Source organism: Triticum urartu, chromosome 5A (genome assembly GCF_056163025.1).
Source record: "Triticum urartu cultivar PI428250 chromosome 5A, HENAU_Tu73, whole genome shotgun sequence".
Taxonomy (NCBI): Eukaryota; Viridiplantae; Streptophyta; class Magnoliopsida; order Poales; family Poaceae; genus Triticum; species Triticum urartu.
In genome coordinates, this window is record NC_141877.1 from 659547318 (window position 1) to 659567458 (window position 20141).

At 44.7% G+C, this 20141-nt stretch overlaps 2 protein-coding genes and 1 pseudogene across 3 annotated transcripts; all 3 read right to left on the reverse strand.

Annotated features, from left to right (window-relative positions):
- Positions 1-5727: 5727 nt before the first annotated feature.
- Positions 5728-17248, reverse strand: LOC125511466 (putative lipoxygenase 8, chloroplastic; annotated as a pseudogene). The gene is made up of 5 exons (XR_015603034.1): positions 15358-17248; positions 8277-8554; positions 7949-8192; positions 7522-7845; positions 5728-7402 (listed from the first exon to the last, which is right to left on the reverse strand). The product of XR_015603034.1 is annotated as a putative lipoxygenase 8, chloroplastic (transcript).
- Positions 10323-15366, reverse strand: LOC125511465 (uncharacterized). The gene is made up of 4 exons (XM_048676853.2): positions 14240-15366; positions 12184-14040; positions 10845-11837; positions 10323-10748 (listed from the first exon to the last, which is right to left on the reverse strand). Exons 2-4 carry the CDS (start codon positions 14023-14025, stop codon positions 10599-10601), a joined length of 2985 nt encoding a protein of 994 aa, XP_048532810.1. The 5' UTR covers positions 14026-14040; positions 14240-15366; the 3' UTR covers positions 10323-10598.
- Positions 17249-17382: 134 nt separating the features above from the next.
- Positions 17383-19292, reverse strand: LOC125511467 (uncharacterized). The gene has a single exon (XM_048676855.2). The coding sequence runs from the start codon at positions 19238-19240 to the stop codon at positions 18866-18868; it is 375 nt and encodes a 124-aa protein (XP_048532812.1). The 5' UTR covers positions 19241-19292; the 3' UTR covers positions 17383-18865.
- Between the last annotated feature and the right edge of the window lie 849 nt (positions 19293-20141).

Consider the following 20141-nt stretch of genomic DNA (forward strand, 5'->3'; position numbering starts at 1 on the left):
GGAGGGTCCTGGTAACTTTCGGGCTCAACGCCTGATTCTATGTTCGGAGGACATGTGTTCTCTTCCCGAAGGTGGGTATCCGGCTCGCAGGGCTCACAAATCCGAACATAGCTTGTTCTTAGCTTAGGGGGAGAAGTATCCTTAGCTTGTTCCTCTACGACCGCTACCAGATGGGTGATCGGCAGGGACTTGATTTCCCTCTGATCGGGTTTAAGCCCAATCTGAGCATAGTCTGTTGCGACCCCCAGGGCGGCTATGCGATCTAGCAGTTCATTCAAGGATGAGACATCTGTCGGGTCCATCTTTTTGGAGTCTTTGAAGCCGATACGAACCTGTCCTGGAGCTAAGGCCCTTCCAGAGGTGATGCTATCTTTAATGACAAGGCGAGCCATCGATCGTTCCATCGATGACACAAAGGAACTCTCAATGAAAGCACCAATGTCGGTGTTAACACCGGCCAATCTCGGGTAGGGGGTCCCAAACTGTGCGTCTGAGGATCGAACGTAGCAGGAGACAAAGGGGACACGATGTTTACCCAGGTTCGGGCCCTCTTAACGGAGGTAAAACCCTACTTCCTGCTTGATTGACTTTGATGAATGTAGGGGTTACAAGAGTTGATCTATCTCGAGATCATAATAGCTAAACCCTAGATGTCTAGCTTATATGAATTCTGATAGCCTCTATGGACTAAACCCTCCAGTTTATATAGACACCGGAGGGGCCTAGGGTTGTACAGAGTCGGTTTATAGAAGAAGGAAACCATACATCCAGACGCCAATCTTGCCATTCACGCAAAGGAGAGTCTCATCTGGACACGGGGGAAGGCCTTCTACTTTGTATCTTCACGGCCCATCAGTCCGGCCCATAACACACGGGCCGGCACGCAAGGACCCCTTAATCCAGGACTCCCTCACCATTGTTTAAATCTATTGCCTTACATCTGTGTATTACATGAAGGGGTTGAATAAGTGGATGCTGGAGATGTGAGACCTATGATATATACATAGTTACATACCCGTGAGTAGAACTATGTACATGGAATTAAATTAAATATGATGCATGCTTTTAAATTTGGCCCGAACATGATAAGCCTATTGATTTTATCATCATAATATTTTTAGGCGGAATTTTTCCATGGTAATAAGTGCGAAGAACCGATAAAGTATGATTTTGCCACAGTTCTATTCCACCAAATAAATTAATATTGTTGTTACTAACATTTATCGGTTTGTGGTATACAGTGCCTAAATCTTGAAGGCAGACAACCTCAGTAACTGATATTCTTTTCGACCCCTTCACTATCAGAATTTGATTACCATCCTAATTGATGGTGTAAAGACAATTTTGATTTCCGATATAATGTTGGGCTACCGGGTTATGACAACATGAAGATAAGTTGATGCCCAATATATATTTTAGAAAAGAACATCTTAATTCTCAACACATTAGGGCCATTAAAACTGATTTTGGGCCACTTTGAGGAATATTCAAGAATAAAAGTTCCTTCTGTGGCCATTTAACCTCCATCGTGCACGTAATTACCATCAGAAACCAAAAAACAATAGACCATCATAGTTGCTCAACACCACGTGAATTTCAAGAAAAAAAGCCGGCTTCCCATCAGAAACCAAAAAACAATAGACCATCATAGTTGCTCAACACCACGTGAATTTCAAGAAAAATAGCCGGTTTCCCATGGCCTCCGTTCATGGCCGAGGTGTCCCCACACCATGGCCAGACCACGTACCTTCACTCAAAAGCAATGCAGTTTGACATGCTGGAGCCAGCCAGGTTTGGTTGCAAGTGAAAGCGACAGAGTAGACTAGTGTCACAATCATTTCATTTCGGGTGAGTTACTCTTATATCAAAGGCAGTAATATATGTATGTTAGTTTGACCTGAACAGATTAAGAGATATTTTTTACTGTGGTCTTCTATGTTCAATTTCATAATGCTATCTTCTCAGAAATTTGTATTATTAGCAGAAAATTATGTGCATACCATTTTCAACGTAATTAATTAAAGAAAGTGTAAAATGATAGTTATTGTAAATAAATTTATAATATTATATAGATAAATAAAACATTATTTTTAAATATCGAACATATAAGTATTACCACAGTTTCAATATATATTGCATATTAGTATTGTCTTAAGTCAAACTTTCTAAATTTTGACCAAGTTTTTATAGAAATGTTTACTAACATCAACAATACCAAATCAATACAATTATATTAATCTTTCAGCATATTTTAATAGAATATATATTTTTATTGCAAATGTTCTTATTGTTATCTATAAAAAGTTTGGCTTAGGACAAACCTAATATGCATAGTAAATTAAAACAAACAAGTATAAAAATCAGGATGTTGAAGCAGGCCATCAGATGAATTTAAATTGGTTAGGACATGCCATTTGAATCACCACTCATTTGGTAGGCTAGCCCGTGCATGTGCACGGGTTGACGACTAGTTATATATAACTATCTGACCACAACTAACAACCAAAGCCATGTTCATTTATAGTGCTTAAATCTGATTTCCGTGTGTGCAAAAATAATATTACATTCCTACTGAATGCATGATGAATCACATATCTACATGTTTAGGCTTTTTCAATGTTTTTGGGGGATGGAAACCAGAAGCATCAGTCTCCTTGACTAGAATCATCATGGCCAGAAGTTCTTCCTTTTGATTTCTCAATCTGTAGGTTATGGATCATCTCCCCCTTGCTAGCTGATACGAAGTACATAAAATTTTGTGAGCAGATTATAGGAAATTTTTTGACCATGTATAATTTCTACCAAGTGTACCCTTCTTCATGTAAACAACTTGGTACATTGGACAATATTTAAGGAATGTAGTGGCTGAACCTCAGTTCGGTGCACCCACGCAAGAAAACATAGCCAAACATTTCAAAAAATTCTGAAACTTTGTGGGAATGGTCAAAAACATATGTTATGGGCACCTGTAAACTTTCGTGGTCAAATACCATTCGAGGAGCTCTATACAAAGTAGACAAATTCACTGAAAATTAGTCAAAATGTAAGTGCACCGTTTGAGCAGATTTTGTAATTTTGTCATTTTTGTACAGAGCTCCTCGAATGTTATTTGGCCACCAAACTTTGCAAATGCGCATAACGTTTGTTGATGATCATTCCCACAAAGTTTCGGAATTTTTTGAAATGTTTTGCTATGTTTTGTTGCGTGGGTGCACCGAGTTGGGGTGTAGAAAACCCACTCTCCAATATTTATTGCCATTTTTCTTATGCGTGAACGATATCAGGCAACATATTGATCTGGTCTAAGATGCCTCCTCCAGAGCAGTACATCTTGAAGACAGGGGATCTTGCCATGTTTATTAACTTGTGTGTTGTCCGAATAATCTTTATTGCGACCTCCTGTCGTGCATCAGTAGTTCCATTTGTTGTTTGTATATTTGTTTCTTTCTCTCTTTTGAGTTGCTGCACTTCAGAAATTCCGTCACGACGGTTTCCATTTTCATCTTCTATGTTGAATTTATTGCTGAGTGTTTTGATCATTCCTTGTGCGGTAGCTTTTAAAGCTTCTTCTATGGAATGGTATTTTTCTTCTCTTTTGGTACATATTTCTCTTTGGCCAGTTGAATTTGACGGATCATTGATTGTCATTCTTGGTTTTTTGATTCAGAGCACTTCTGTTATTTTCACAAGGATAAGTTTTTGACTAATGAATACCGTTAGTATTTCATCTACAAGGTATATAATATGATGATCAATAATACTACTTAATTTGTCTATAGGATATGGTGTGATCAAAATAAAGTAGGTGGAGGTTTACCCTTTTTGCCTTTTATGAGATACACCCTTTTTGATTGACTGGGCACTGTAATCATCTGTTTCCGTTGACCGTGGTATGCGTCTAAGGTGACCAACTAACCAGCCTATAGGATCTGTGGTTTTGTGATTCTTCTTGCCATTTTGAGCCCTTACAGATAGCTTATGCGGTTTCCAGTCGGGAGGTCCCATCCATGTCCAAGAATTTGCACAAGCCATCATTATGGTCACCAATCCAGCAGGTGGTCAAGACAAGAACATTGTAAGGTTTTCAGTTCGGAAAGAAAACAAGGAAGCACTCAACGAACTAGATAATGAGCTTTGCCTATGATCATTAGAATCTTCTTATCAAAATAATGTAGTCGATTTCCCATTCAAAATAATATACCATTCGGTTTTGTAAGTAGAAACTCCTGCTATATCTTCTTCTTTACCTAATAATAAAGTAAATTGGGTTTCTTTTGTCCGTCATGGCATTTTTTAGAAAAGTCTCTCTATTTCAGAGAATTCAACCCACAATCCTGTTTTAAGTTAAAACGAATCGTTATTTTCGTATTTTACACAAAAGTCTGTCTTTTCTTGAAATCAACCCGCCGTCCAGATTTAAGTCACACCCGAACCGTTATTTTACATTTTTCAAAAAAAACCCTGATGTTTTAGGTAATTCATCCGCGGATCATATTTAAGTCAAATAAATGCTTTTTAAAATCATCCATATCTTTTAAACCGTAACTCCGATTTGAACATGTTATATATGAAATTTGATTAGAAAAATATGTAGAATATGAATATGAGATTATTTTTACCTGTTAAGTATTTTTAAATATTATTTTGGAATATATTTGAGTCAAACCAAATGATTTTCTAAATTATATGTATCTTTTAAACCGTAACTTTGATTTTAACATATTATATATGAAATTTTATTAGAAAAATGTGTGGAATCTAAATATGATGTTAATTTTACCTGTTAAATATTTTTAAAATATTGTTATGGAAGCAAACTTATAATTTATAGCGCAAGATACATTTTTTTCATACCGGCGGCGATCCAGATTGCAAATAAACACCCCACTATAACCATATAGGAAAAAAAACATTGATAACTACACATGCATACCTCTGAAAAATGTTGCAGGGGAAAACAACAGATTTCTCATCGCGAGAGTGAGAGTGAGAGAGTCGCGAGAGTGAGACAGAGAGAGAGAGAGAGAGAGAGAGAGAGAGAGACGTCTTAGGATTAACCATATTCAACATACGTTTTTTGTTGTTTTGTGTGAACACCGAGGCCATCGCCGGCGAGGGTGAGAAGGAGGATAAGTGGCAACACAAATATGATGTCTCGCAAAAATAAAGGAGATGGACCTATTGTGGTCTTGAGTGATGGTTGTTGAGTTAAGAGCGTGTGTTATGTTTTCTCTCCCGTTGCAACGCACGAGCTCTTTTGTTAGTAATGTAAAGAAACATGTTTTGGTTTTCTTTGATTATATTTATGATAACATGGGTAGTTCATTAAGTTTACGATTGGTGAAGTCTTTATATGCTCCACTGTTATACGATTGGTGAAGTCATTGTATGCATCTCGTTATTACAACTGAAACAATGCATATTTCCCGGTGCACAATTTTTATCATGAACCCTAATATACATCTGAAGTCAGTTTTTTAGGGATAAAAAATCTAACACCCTCAGGTACGTCGGATCCGGATCGAATGCATGATTATTACTTCCTGCAATGTGGCAATTTTACTCCCAATTTTTTACCCTACATGGCAATTTTCATTTTAGAACACCTGCGGTGACTTCATAAAATCTGAAGATGACATGCCGGTTCAGTTTCTCGAAGGTGCTCATCGGAGTAGGGTGTGTGTATACGTTCATAAGGGTGAGTGTATGCACGTATATATGAGCGTTTACGTCTGTACTGTGTTAAAAAAATCTAACACAATAGACAAACTATCTGTTGCCGGGCAAATAATAAAACTTAAAAGGAGTGTTAAATAATGAACAACAAGACTGCTAGATTCACGGAAATCATTTCCTTGGCCGTTGGATCAGATGGAGGTGCTGTTGGGGATGCCCTTGCGCATGACACCGGGGCCGGGCTGCGAGAATGGTTTCATGAGCTCATACGGCACGATGCCAGCGCCGCACCGATTCTTGAGCATTCTGTTCTCGTTCCTTTCCTTGATGACCCCCTCCGCCACCTTCAGCTCGTCGTTGAACCTCGTGTACGCCGCCCGCACCGCGGTGTCATCGCCCCACGGCGCGGTCTCCATCCCTCCGAGGTACTCCTCGTCGGGGGAGTGGCTGGACAGCACCTCCAGCACCGCCATCACCACCGTTGCCTGCACCTGCGACGGGAAGCATTCTCGGAGCGCCTCGTCCGGGTTGTCGAGGAATTTCTTCAAGGCGGCGTCGTCCACGGGCTCCTCCACCGGCATCTTGGTACGCGCGATCGAGGGGCGGTTCGGGAAGTACCCCCCAAAGTCATACTGCCCGAAGTTGACCGCCGCGTGGTGCGCCGCCGCGACCCAGATTATTGTGGTGAGCGTGTGCGCGAGGGTCTCCGGCGTGTCCAGCTTAGGCCACCACGGCGCCTCCTTCTTGTCGCCGTGTCCCTCGGTGCGCACCTCCGTCCAGAACGCCTGCAGCTCCTCGTCTTGTGTGACGCTGTCGTCGTCCGGGTAGTACCGGGAAACGTACGCCTGAACCCACCCCTTGATGGCGTCCCAGATAAGGAGCCCGTCGTTGGCGAACGGGTAGTCTTTGATGGCCAACCTGAGGCCGTGCTCCGCCGTGGGGTCCTCCTCTGCCATGCCCCTCCGGACGAGGTCCGCTGGGAGGGCCTCCGTGTCGAAGCGCCAGAGCTTGTCGTAGGCCACGGAGCTGAGCTCCATGCCGTACCTCTGAGGTGAGAAGGTGCTCTCGATGATGCCGCCGCCGTTGACCAGGGAGGAGCGTGCGAGCGCGTTGATCCGCATGGTGTAGCGGAAGTGCGGGCGCAGGAGCTGGTAGACGGGGTGCATCTCGCTGAGCTGCCTGTTGGCCGCGAGGATGTAGGGCTCCACGGCGCAGTGCGTGCGCAGCCAGTGGGTGACGAGCTCGTGGTGGCCGGCGTCGTGGGCACGAACGTGGGACTTGGCCATCCGCCATAGCCAGGACTTGGTGGTGTCCGTGGACGAAGTGAACACCTGCCTCCACTGCGGCGTCGTCGGCGAGGCCGGCCGGGTGAGCTCGATGGCGAGGAGGCGCAGCGTGCCGTCGTCGGTAAGGAACAAGATGGTGCGGGAGCCATACATGGTGGTGTGCTCCAGGGCACGGATCCTGTGCACGTACGGCAGGAACAGGTCGTGGAAGTCGAGCATGAACAGTCTCTACTTCTCCACCGCCTCGGCCACCGTCATGGTGTGCCCCATCTGCGCCTCCAGCAGCTCGGCGGTGATAGCCGACTCCGCCGGCCCGTACTTTGCCGGGTCCAGATTGCTCTTGAGGGGAAATTCCCTGACAAGCTCGATGGCGTATGGGTTGATGCCGGCGAGCGTCTCCCTGGCGAACTCCTCGTCACGTAACCACGCAAACTTGTCCTCTGCGGCATTCCGCAATTAACACGTACGCATACATTTAGGTTCGCGCAAAAACTCCATTAATTTGCTGGTCAGCCAATGAATTAGTAGTGCTTCGCATGTGGAAGTGGAAGGAGCATACTTTTGACATTTGCGGGGCGCTGGAAGAGGAGAAGCTTGTCGCCAAGGCCGTCGCGGAGGAACTGAAGGAGGCGCGGCACGGCGCTGCGGAGGAAGCCGACCTCTCGAGTGCGCGGCAGCACGACACCGTCCTCGAACAACTTGTCGATGACGAAGAAGGAGGGGAAGCCTTGGTTGCGGTCGATGAACGTGGACTGCACGGCCGGCACCACGGCATGGAGCACCGACTGCAGCGTCTTCACCTTGAACTGCACGTTCTTCTCCTCCGAGAACGCCTCGTCCCTCGGCACGTACACGTCGCCGCTCCTCGTCTCCGACTGCCGATCTGCACGTACCCATGCCACGCCACGCACGAGTTACAACTTACAACCTCTAGTACGAGCACGCGTGCATGCATGAGGTTTTGTCGATCGTGTACGTGCGTATACCTTTGATGGATCGGGGGCGGCCGGTGCGGCAGCGCCGTGGGTAGGGGAACTTCTGGTTACCGCCGATAACGGGGCGGGCGCCGACGGCACCGGGTTCCTCGCCGGAGCCGAGATCGTTGTACACGTCGTAGTCGTAGACCCGGTCTTTGGCCGTCCTCTGCCCCATGCCGTCACCGCGCTTCTTCACGAGGTCGTTCTTCCGGTAGTTCTGGAGGCCAGGAGGAGTTTGGCTCGGCAGTGAAGGCTGGACGGTTGGTACGTACGTTGATCAACAGTTCAGCATTGACAAATTTCAATTGCAAAATGGCTTGACAGGGTCCTGAATCACCTTGTTGGCGAAGAAGATGCGCTTGGCGTCACCGGACTTGGGCGGCAGCCAGGAGTCGCAGCGGATCACGTGGGGCTCCGAGTCCGAGTTGCCACCGCCGATGAGCTTCACGTCCTTGAGGAACATCTCCGTGTCGTGCTCGTTGGTGACCAGCACGGCGCCGACGGAGCCGAAGCCCGCCGGCACGTCGAAGCCTGCTTCATAGGTGACGATGTGACGGTCCTTGTCGGACACCTTGCGGGCATAGCTCTTGATCGTCTGTTTCTCCTTCCCCGTCTCTGCATTCGATCAATTTTGTTATTTTTAGTGAGTTTAATTTTTGCAATCAGATGTATACTAGGTGATGACCATGCATCAAACAAGCAAAATGGATCGATATTAGTCAGGACCGTGAATGAGGGTCCTCTGCTCGCCGTTCGTTCAGAGCAATGGGCTTTTATGTTTTCCTGCGACGCCGGCAAGTGGGACAAGGTGCTGCGCGTGTGAGGTTGGTGGCCCGGTGGCGGCGGATTTGGTGTTTTTCCACAGCAACGATGGCGGAATGCGTTAAACCTGAATCCAACACGGCGTGCAGAATGTCCCACATTATCAGATACATGTTTTGCGGGTCTTGTCTTCGGCTCACAAGTCACAACTCCTTCAAAGTTATGGGGTTGGATTCTCAAAAAAGAAGTTATGAGGTATGCCTTGATTTCAGTTTGTTGGTGTTCTGTCTCCTCGTCCGGTGTGTGCGTCGACGGCGCGGGCGATCTAGGATGGTTCTCGATATGGTTGTTGCAGGGACCGGGGGGGGGGGGGGGGGGGGGTGTTCTTATTTGTAATATTGTTTTTTGGTTCTTTTTGCAAAGTTTTTTGGACATTAGTCAAAATGTCCGATCTTTCTGGTAGTTTTGGCATCTATACAGTTGTACTTTGTTTATTGATTAATATACAATGGGGGCAGTTCAAACACATGCTATGGTTTTAAAAGGGCAAAAGTCTAAAAAAAACCTTGATTTTGTTCTTCAAGTCTGAATCAAACCTTGAACTGAGAATCCCTGAAATCATCACCCTGTGTTTGTTAATCCCGGTTAATCCCAGCCCATTAGTGCTAATAGCTGGTTTGGGCGTTGGGATTGCTGACGTGGCTAGGATTAGGGTTAACTGGACGCGACGATGAACTGACTGCGGGCCTCTTTGGGTACTCACATAAGGTGCAGCGGCGGGGAAAGAACAGAGCTTTTTATTGACGGGCAAAAACAGAGCTTCAGCAGGGGAACCAAATTAGGGTCCGTCAGTAGGCTGGCTGGCTGGCGGCGGCGGCGGCGGCGACGGCGACGGCGGCGGCGGCAACGACGGCGACGGCAACGGTGGCGGCTGCAATCGGCGATGTCTTCCTCCTCCCGCGCGTCGTAATCAGGCGGAGGTCGCGGGCGTAGGGCTCCATCAAGGTCGCCCGTGCAAGAAGTCTCCTCCCTGGAAGATACTAGTGCTGTGTCCATGAAATTGTGAGCTCCCAATCTTCTCTACCAATTCTTCCTCGTCCTTCTTTCCATTTCTTATGGTATGAACACTTGAATCAGAGGCTGGCTGTGGATTTTTTCAGTGGCATAGTGATCCCTGCTCCCCAATCCTTGCAGAACTACTGCTCGATCTCAGGGCTGCAATCAGGAGGTTTGAAGCTGCAGGTGGTGATGACTGGCAACCATGATTGGAACAGAGCCAAAGAATTGGAACAGAGGATGCACTGAGTCAACAAGTTCTGGAGAAGAATGCAGAGATTGAACCAAAAATGTTATTGGCAGGTGTATTTACAGGATTTGTACTGCATTAATAACTAGAAGAAAAATGTAATGCCAAAATCTTGTAATGGCTGAATGATGTAATGGTTGGATGATGTAATGATATTCCATGCTGCTATTTATGTGGTAATTGATGGTTCATTTTGTTAGACTGCAACTTGAGAAAACAACAGGAAGTGCTACTATGTGCTAAATTTCTGGTAACATATCACATAAACAGTAGGTAAATTTGTGAGAACATATCACATGTTCTCAACAACATATATGACATTTCAGCTTACACAAACACAGTTTGAGTAAACCAAAATAACAAGTAATTTATTAATATGCTAACAGAGTGACATAACCAGCAAAAGGACATAACCAGAGTGACATATCTAGTAAAATCACTAGTCCAGAGTGAGAAAATCACTAGTACAGCAGTTTAGTTCCGTATTTTTGCATAAGTTCATCACACAATAGGTACTATATGACCAGAGTGACATAAGGAACAAAAGGACATAGCAATTCAGTAATATGCTAACAGAAAATCACTACTCCATCATATCACATCTTTGATTTTTTTCTTGGATTGCACATTCTGTTTTTTGGTAGCCTTCCTCTTCCCACCATTTGATCCCGCTTGTGCTTGAACTTCTCCTATGCTTTTAGCTTGCTGGCTTGATCTGATTTGAGCATCAGTGTTTGCTTGCTGTTAAAAAAATATGAGAGTACATAAGCATGTGAATGCACAAGTGATTAAGAAAAAGCAAAACTATTTGAAACAAGAGAGTGAACTTGTATTTACCTCAGATGACTTCATTTTCCTGCCTGTTTTCTTCAGGAAGGCATTCTTCTTCTTCCCCTTTTCAGGATTCTTGTGGCAACCTGTCTTGTTGTGCCCCTTGTGGCCACACATGCTGCAAGTAATTTTAGTGCCATGCTTTGACATTTTCTTTCCTTTTGGTGCTTCTCCCTCTTCCCTCTTCCTGTCATTATTCCTAGGCCTACCTGGCATACTCACATACCCAGGTGCTTGTGGTCTAGGTTTGTCAGAGATAGGCCATCTCTCTTGTCCTTCTACTGGCTCCAAGCAGTGCTCATATATCTTCTTAAATTGCTCAACTGAATAGCATTTGTGAATGAAGTCAGCTATGTTTCTTCCACTCTTGTATATGGCACTGATGGCATGGCAACAAGGCATCCCTGCTAGCTGAAAGTAACCACAAGAGCAAGTCCATTTGTCCAAGTTCACTGTATAGCTCCTTCCTCTGCCACTGACATGTTTCACCTCAAACCCTTCCTTGCCATTCCAGAGCACATCATAGAACTGAGTCATTTTGATGGCCACCTTAAGCTTCTTGAAAATGTTTGGGCATATATCACTAGATGTCCACTTTTCACTTTTGCTCCTATTTTCTTGGACTCTAAGTGTCATCTTGTGTCTAATCTTCTCTAGCATAGAGATGATAGGATAGAATCTGGCCTCAACTATAGCATTGTTAAAGGACTCACATAGATTGTTATCAACTGAGTCACAAAGGGACCCAACAGGAAAAAATGCTCTTGCCCAATGCTTAGGCTCTGTCCTCATTATGTCCCTTGCACCTTCAGGTGTATCTTGAGCTAACTTGGCCTTCCTATACATGAAATCTTCTCTATTTGCAGCCTTGGCAATTGCCCAAAATTTCTTTTGCAGAGCATGCTCTCTAAACTTTTTTTTCCAGTTAGCATAGATGTGTCTAACACACATTCCATGTTGTGCCTTTGGTACGTAGTTTCGCATTGCATTGATAAGGCCCTACATTGAAGTTGCAAAAAATATATTACAATAGGTACATAGGACAAATGTAGATGGGACAAATTAACCTAGCCTAAAAAAGTGTACCTAGCATAAAAGTGAGTCGGTCACGCTTCTACAAGGCGAGTGAACCTAAGCAACCTACCATAAAAGTGAGTAGGTCACGCTTCATCAAGGAGAGTGAACCTAAGCAACCTACCATAAAAGTGAGTACGTTATGCTTCGACAAGACGAGTGAACCTAACCAACATAGCATGAACCTAAACAAACTAGTAATTAATAGGATATCACTAACAAGTAAATAATTAACAAAAAGCCAATATGGACAACTATGTGAACAACATACCTTCTGTTGATCTGATATGAACACCCATCCTTCACCTTGATCATTAATATCCAAGTCCTTTATCAAAAGGCCAACAAACCACTCCCAAGATTCACTAGTTTCTTTCTCCACTACTGCCCAAGCTACTGGATACATTTGATTATTAGCATCTCTACCAATAGCACATAGAAGCTCACCTTGACATGCTCCTTTGAAAAAACAGCCATCAAGCCCAATAACTCTTCTGCAAGCTTTAAAACCCTTTTTCATAGCATTGAAGCATACATAGAAGCTTTGGAAAATATTTTGATCCATGTACTCAGGGTTCAAGCCAACAAGGATTGTGCTCCCAGGATTGCTCCTAAGTAGTTCAAGCTGGTAGTCGAACACCTTGGTGTACTCATCTTTCAGTCCGGCAAGTAGCTTCTCTGACACTATCTTCTTAGCAGCCTTGCACTTTGATGTTGAAACATCCGCAAAGAAATCTTTCAGAACCGTGGCTTTAATGCTATCAATTTTCCATGTCGGATTGGCTCTGAAGATGTGCTCATATCTCCTAGCAATAACTTTTGCTGTGACAAGGTGATTGTCTCTGTTAGGTGCACACTCATGTTGATCTTCATATGTGATCACCTGAAATCTAGAACACCTGCTACTATAAGCACCATATATAGTCCACGGACATCCAGGCCATCCACACTTAGCCCTGATCCTCCCTTCTTCTGACTTCATGAAGTTTATACTTCTAAATGTCAGAAGTCCATATTTTATTAGTGCCTTCCTCATCTGTTCCTTGCTCCTGAAAACCATTCCCAAGCAGAATAGTGGAATATCTACCTTAGGGTTGTACCTAGGGAACTTAGTTTTCCTCCTAACAAATTCTCCTTCATGATCACTTTCCTCATCATATGAGTAATCTTCATCATCTGAGTCAAAGTGGTCTTCTCCTACCACTTCTTCCACATTTGCCACTAGATCTATTGGAACAACACCAGATGGATTTCTCTGAGCCCATCTCTTTGAGTCTCTAATTCTCTTCTTAAAAGCCTTTGCTTGTTCCCTTAGTTCCACATATTCCTCTTCCAGTCCACTGTCATCACTTCCTGCCACATAATCACTATCATCCTCCTCACTGTCTGAAACTGCAGAGCCATTGTCATCATTGTCATGTTCTTGTGTTTGTTGAGCTGCTGCATTACCACTATCTATTACTGGATTAATGACCTGAGAGCTATATATCTGAACCTGAGAACTTTGTATCTGAAATTGGGAACTCGATATCTGAACTTGTGAACTTTCAGTCCTCTGTTTCCTACAGAAATTGTGATTTGTAGGGCTGCTAATCACCTGGGTAATAACAGCACTCTCATTTGGTTCGAGCACATTTTCTATTGCGGTCAATGATGATGGATCCACACTAATTATTTGCACATCATCATCTGCAGTTATGACTGCATCTGGTTCTACATCAGTCTCTCCTTCTAAATCATTGTCCATCTCATTTTCAAAATCACTACCACTGTCACTTGCACTCTGATCATCTTGCTCCCCAAAATACTCCACATAGACCTCAGCCACTCCTCCATCAGTTATATATTCAGACATCTTCATACAACCAGCATCATCACACAAAAATAATAGGCCATCCACTAGTTTTTTACCAGGCATCAGGAAGTGAATCTTCATACTTTCTTTCACTGGTATGTGATCACCAAGAAAGCCTTTGATCTCTGGCAAAGACAATCTATCCCTTTCAATCTCTGAACTTGCTTCATCTCCACCAACATAGTCTAAAGTAGGCCCAATTCGAACAAATTGGCCACCAAAATGAAACCGCACATGTAGTTTGTCGCAAGGATCCATGATGACATGAGGAACCTGCATTGCCACAGATTTTTTGATAAAATCAACGAGTGATACAAGTACTCCGAACTAGATGTAAGAAAAATCTATTGTTTCTGCACAAAGTAAATGCCCTAAAAACCAGATTTTTCTGCGCCTACAAACCCTAACCAGAGACAATCATTGGTGAAAAAAACAAGGACGAGAAGACGAATAGAAGATGGAAGGGGATTACCAGAGATTTTTCCAGCCGCCGTGATCGTCTTGCCGTCCCCGTGATCAATCAATGCATGTACGCCATTGCCGCTGCAAGCTGGGGAAGGAACGGGTGACGTCCAGGGAGAGAAACAGGGGAAGGAGCAGGTTCGTGGTGGGGTTTATGAGGACAGTAGGGCCCATAGTCCGTCCATCATGGCGTCCAATTAACCCCTAATCCCAGCCACGCCAGCAATCCCGACGCCCAAACCATCTATTAGCACTAATGGGCTGGGATAAACCGGGATTAACAAAGACAAGGTGACAATTCCAGGGATTCTCAATTCAGGGTTTGATTCAGACTTGGAGAACAAAATCAAGGTTTTTTTTAGACTTTTGCCTTTTAAAAGTGCTCAACTTCCATAGTTTTGATAACTCAAGTAGGTGGTCACTTAATTTATGGTTGGCTTTCTATAAAGAACAAACTGTACTGTGGGAGTTCTTTTTTTCTTGAGTTGGTGTACTGCAGGAGTTGCTGTACGTTTGACTGGGTAAACTAATAGTCGATTCAAAAGTTAGTATACTATATATATTTAATAACTCAAACAATATTAGTAGGTTTTCATAACAGGAAAATAAAATGTGCAAACCAGTCGAACCAAACAAATTAACTTGTACGTAGAAAACGAATAATGCATTTTCCTCTACGGAGCATGCACATCTATCTATGATCGATCGATGATTTGTGCTCAATATAACATGTGTAGCTCCCGCAAAAAAAAACATAACATGTGTAGCTCTTTTTTATTTTTTGAAAAAGAAAACATGTGTTCATTTTTTTAGTAAAACAAATCCAGGTATAGCTGTATTGGTCGATCTATCGCCTTTGCTTCCATAGCAGCACATCTGTTTGCTGTAAATATAGATCTAGTTACTTAGTACTATTATTCATTTATCATTCGTCTGTTGGTCAACTAATTCTACTACCGTGTTTGTCAGATCGACAGGTCCATCGTTTTATCTTTCTCTCAATGCCTTGGCTTGTACAGCAATTTCTAAAAATCGGATCCCTGGGCTAAAAAGGGATTGCATTTTTCAGTAAAAGAAAAAAATGCACCTTCTAGCAAAACAAAGAGGCAAAAGTATATGAGTACTTACTGGCGTCAAGATCGGCGCTGACAAGCTCGAGCTCCATGGACCTGCCGATGAGGTCCTTCACATCGTCCATCGTCTTGGACGGCCTCAGCCCATCGAGGAACCCACCGACGGTGACCTTAACTGTCGCCACCGCCTTGACGCGCACGGAAGCACCACCCTTTCCTGCCATGGTGACGGACGCCGGTCACCCACGCCGCTGCTACTAATACTAGCTAGTCGGCGACGATGTGGCCCACACGATCAGCTGCCCACCGTACCGCCGCGAAGCGCACGAGTGCCGTGTTACCGTGGATGTACGGCCGTCGGGAGGCTACTGCTGGACGCGGAGGAGGAGCTGGAGGAGGGGAGGATGCATGCAACGACTCGCGCGCGGTTTGAGGTTGAGCTGTGGAAGCGACATGGTTTTATAGCAAGTAGGATATGTGTGGGCGCATAATGCCTTTGTGGGATGCGGGAAAAGGAGGAGGAAAACAAGCACAATGCCGTTCAATATATCCCGTGGGGTGGGGCCATGAACTGGTCGATCGCGTGCCTACCTACCCGGGCCTTTCAGTTCTTGACGAGTAGCAATAGTCTTCAAGACTTGAACACACGAAACGCAGCAGCCAAGTCGTCGTCTACGCTTCTACGAACAGATCTATGCGAGCTATACCTAATACCTATACAATACAACCAGAGCGACTGGATTCCATCGACAACTAGTCCTACTTAATTAACAAGCTAGCTAGGTTCCATGCATCGGTAGCTGCCGCGGCCGGCCGTATGTAGTAATATACTACACAAGGTACTACGTGGGTATGCATGTGCAAGCAAGATGTCGACACATAATAGCATCTGCCACAATTTCTATGTTAAGTTATAGGTATAGCTGTCTGGGTCACACAATGATATCTATTTGCTGCAATAATCGTCGTTGTTTGCGAGACTGACTGAAGGAAAAACTCCTCCTTGTCACTATAGTATCAATGGACATGCGTACAACATGGGCTACTATCTGGTTGACAGTATACATTGGCTATCTTTGTCAACACCATCTAAAACTCAATTGGCTGGAAAAAGGCTCACTTCACCGAAAGACAAGAATCAGATAGAAAGGATGTCGAGAGGGCATTTGGAGTTCTTTAGGCCCCTTTTACACTTGTTTGTGAACATGTAAAACAATGGGATCCTAAGTCCTTGTGGGAGGTGACGCATGTTGCGTGATCATGCACAATTTGATCGTCGAGGATGAGGGTGACGATGTTGCCGTAGCTTTGGAATTTGAGAACATGGGTGATCCTATCCAACATCCGGACTGGAAACTGGCCCCATTTGAAGAGTTTATTCAATTCGGCATCGACCAACTCACGAGCAGTTGAAGAAAGATCTGATTGAGCATAAGTGGGTGGTGAAAGGGGACAACAATGTTGGTATGTAATATTTGAACATTTTAAATTTGAACGAGTGTTGCATGTGGCTATCTGAATGTCTATACCCTTTGCATGCGGCTAATTTATCATGCGGACTTGAAAAAAATGAGGAAGGTCGGATGTATGCGGCTACGGTTGGATGGCGTCCTCCCGCATCCGTGTCCGCGGACCGATCCGCCCTACCAGCGGACGGACGTGGAAGGAGTTTTGCGGGTTGCTGTTGAAGATACCCTTACCTCATTGGATTCTGGCAAAAGTTGTTGTAGTAAATAGTTGAAACATCGTATTGCTAAGGCCCCACAAGGCAACTCACGAGTGAAGACTGAATAAAGGACCAACATCGATTGAATTCCATGAAAATCAACGGATACACACCTTCAGACGCCCTCCAACGACACTAGACGAACCGCCAGAACAGCGTCTAGGCAGGGAGAACTTATTTCATCTTCACGGAGCAACCGTCGCCTCGCCTTTGTGAACAAGACACAAAGCGTAATTGACCTGAGAAAACACCTAAAAATGGAGCAAAAAACCAAGGGCCGGTCATGAGATTATTGGAGGGGGGGGGGGCGTAAATATAACCTGGGGCCCTCTAAAATACACATCAAAATAATAATTATATTGAAAATATTTTTGCGAGTATCAAATATTTTCTTTATACAAATGCTATCAAAATTGCATCTATAAGTAGTATTTATACCAAGTAATTAATAGTACATATTACTTAAAAAGTTTCATCTAACATCTCAAGTCTTCTACAGGCCTATCCTGAATTAAAACATTAATTTGTTGCTACATAATAAACATCGGCAAGACGGCAACTAGTCTCTATTTCTGGAGGTGCTCGTATTATGCTAATTTTTTTATCACTGAATTCATATGGGATTCTATCAACTCATTTAACAATTTCCATAAAAAATTCATCTAACATTTTTTCTCAGCGCCGGAGGCATAGTTTATACTTTATAGGCAACATGGTGGTACTAAATTTGAAGAGATAATCAGTAGTTAAAAAGTAACATAAAGCTATAAATGTTTTAGGGAAAATCTCTAGGGCATAAGCTAGGGAAAATTCACAGAGATATTATCTACCTTCTTTGAAATTGGCAATGCCGTGTATGACGAGCAACAGGGCATGATGAGGACATGTGACAGCGTGCACGGCATGGTGGGTATTCCACGTTGGCCGTTGTTGCAGGCGGACGGCGTTGAGCGGACGGTATTCCACGTTGGCCGATAACTAGGTGAGATGGTGAGGAGGGCCGAAGTAGATGCTAAAGCGAAAATTAGGAAAATCTCAACGCCGGTGTGGTGGCGGCGAGCGAGCCAAAAACCCTAGCGAAAGGCAAAACTATTTGGTAGGTCGAACAATCGCTAGTTACGCTTTTATAGACAAGCTATATATCAAAATCACTAATTGATTAGTACTTCTTTCAAAGATCATTTCTGTGAGTTTTCTTCATACATCTGTTTATTCAAAATATTTTATCTCTTAAACCGTGCGTCCAAATCTTAAATTGTTTTCGTCAAAATCGTGTCTCTCGCAAAAGAAAAAAGAAAACACGTTTTTTTCGTTTCTGAGTCGTGCCTCTCACAGAAGAAAAAAACAAGTTTTTTCTCGCAAAAAAAATCCCAAAGTTTTTTTTCATCCAAAATCTAAGAAAGACCGATGGAAAACCATAAAACCGAAAAAAAACATTTAAAAAGCCGAAAACACGTGTGAAAAAATTAAAGAAAAAACAAAATCCAAAAGAAAACACCCAGAGTGTCGAGAGACACGTTCTCAACCCACTGATTGTTGGGAGGCTCTCGAAAAAGTAATCGTTAACTAGTTGCTCTAATGGGCGCTCGCCCTAATAAGCGGCGCGGCGCATCCGGACATACCTGACACCGCCTCTGCTCCACGGCCCAACGATTCAGCCAATTTTCCACGCACGAAGTATAAGAGAGAATCACAAGGAAACAAGGCTGACACTCTGACACTCTGTCCTCTACCACTAAGACTAGCGAGGTTACTCGTAAATCAGAGTTCTTCAGAGCGAACCGGAATGATTCTGCAGAAGAATCAAACTCATCTTCTTTCTTGATCTACCTACGGGCTAGCGGGGACGGACGGCTTCAAGATGGAGGGAGGGCGTGATCCTGAGGACGAGGCCGAGGAAGACGTCGTCGGGGTCGTGGACGTTCGGGTTGCGCTCCAGGATGTAGGGGTCGCCGCAGCGGTCGCTGATGCCGTGCAGCGTCTCCCCCTCCGCCACCACGTAGACCTCCTCGCACGGCCGCCACCGCGCCGACAGCGACGCGCCCCGCACCACCACCGCGGCCTCCGACGTCTCCCCGAGCGAGCACACCAGCAGCAGCGCCGCCAGCGCCGCCAGCGCGAGGCACCACGACGCCGCGTCCGCCGCCGCCGCCAGCCTCGACCTTTTGGACGTCGAGATACCCCCTCTCTCGCCGCGCTGCCTCGCCCCCATGAGCGCGCTCGATCGTGGCTTCCCGGTGATGGTTCGCTAGTGTCAAGCGAGTGCGAGCTGGTGTTTCGTTGCCTCCGTTGGGTCGGGCTTTATACGTGCAGAGGCAGAGCAGAGCAGGGAGTAGTGAGTGCGTGGGGGGGCCGACCCGACCGACGGTTGGAGCGCAGGTATACGTTGGGCGATAAGCCCAAGAAGGTCCCCCTGTCATGCAGAAACGGCAAGCTTGTTCTACTGTTTTTTTCCCGTTGGTTTCATATATTGGGTGATGTAGTCAGTGCACGTACGACCTTATCTGAAGATGATTGAGTGATTCTCAGCACTGCTCCGACGTTTTCGTAGTGCAAAGCGAGTGACCTCAAAAGGGAGTTGCTGCGCGATTTGAGGAACACTTGCGCTCGCTCTGTAGACAAAGCGGTGACTGCCGTGCGCACAATGCCGCGCTAGTGGTAGTGGATTCAATAATGCTTCAACTGGCATCCCCTTTTGCCTTGCCATTAGACGGTGCGAAGGCCCTTTCGCTGCCCTGTAGAGGTTGTCTCGCTCGCCCGAGACGGCCCAATTCACAAAAGAGAGTGACCTACAACCAAGTTGCTGGAAAAGAAGGTCCAGATTCACATTCAGAACGCAAAGGTAAAGCAAATTCAAATGATGAATTTGCTTTTCAATAACTGGTATGGAAGTTAATATAATGATATAATAGAGGAGCAGTCTGTTGCCAGGGCAGTGATGAATTTGCATTTAGATAACTAGCATGGAATTTGTTTCGATCCAGTTACCGACTCCCATGATCTTCTTTCTTGAGAAAACCGACTCCCATGATCGAGATCAAAAAATGAAACTCATCAGTTCGCCATGGTCCAACGAAGCTAGAAACCTCAAACATACATCCCCTGGCAACTTG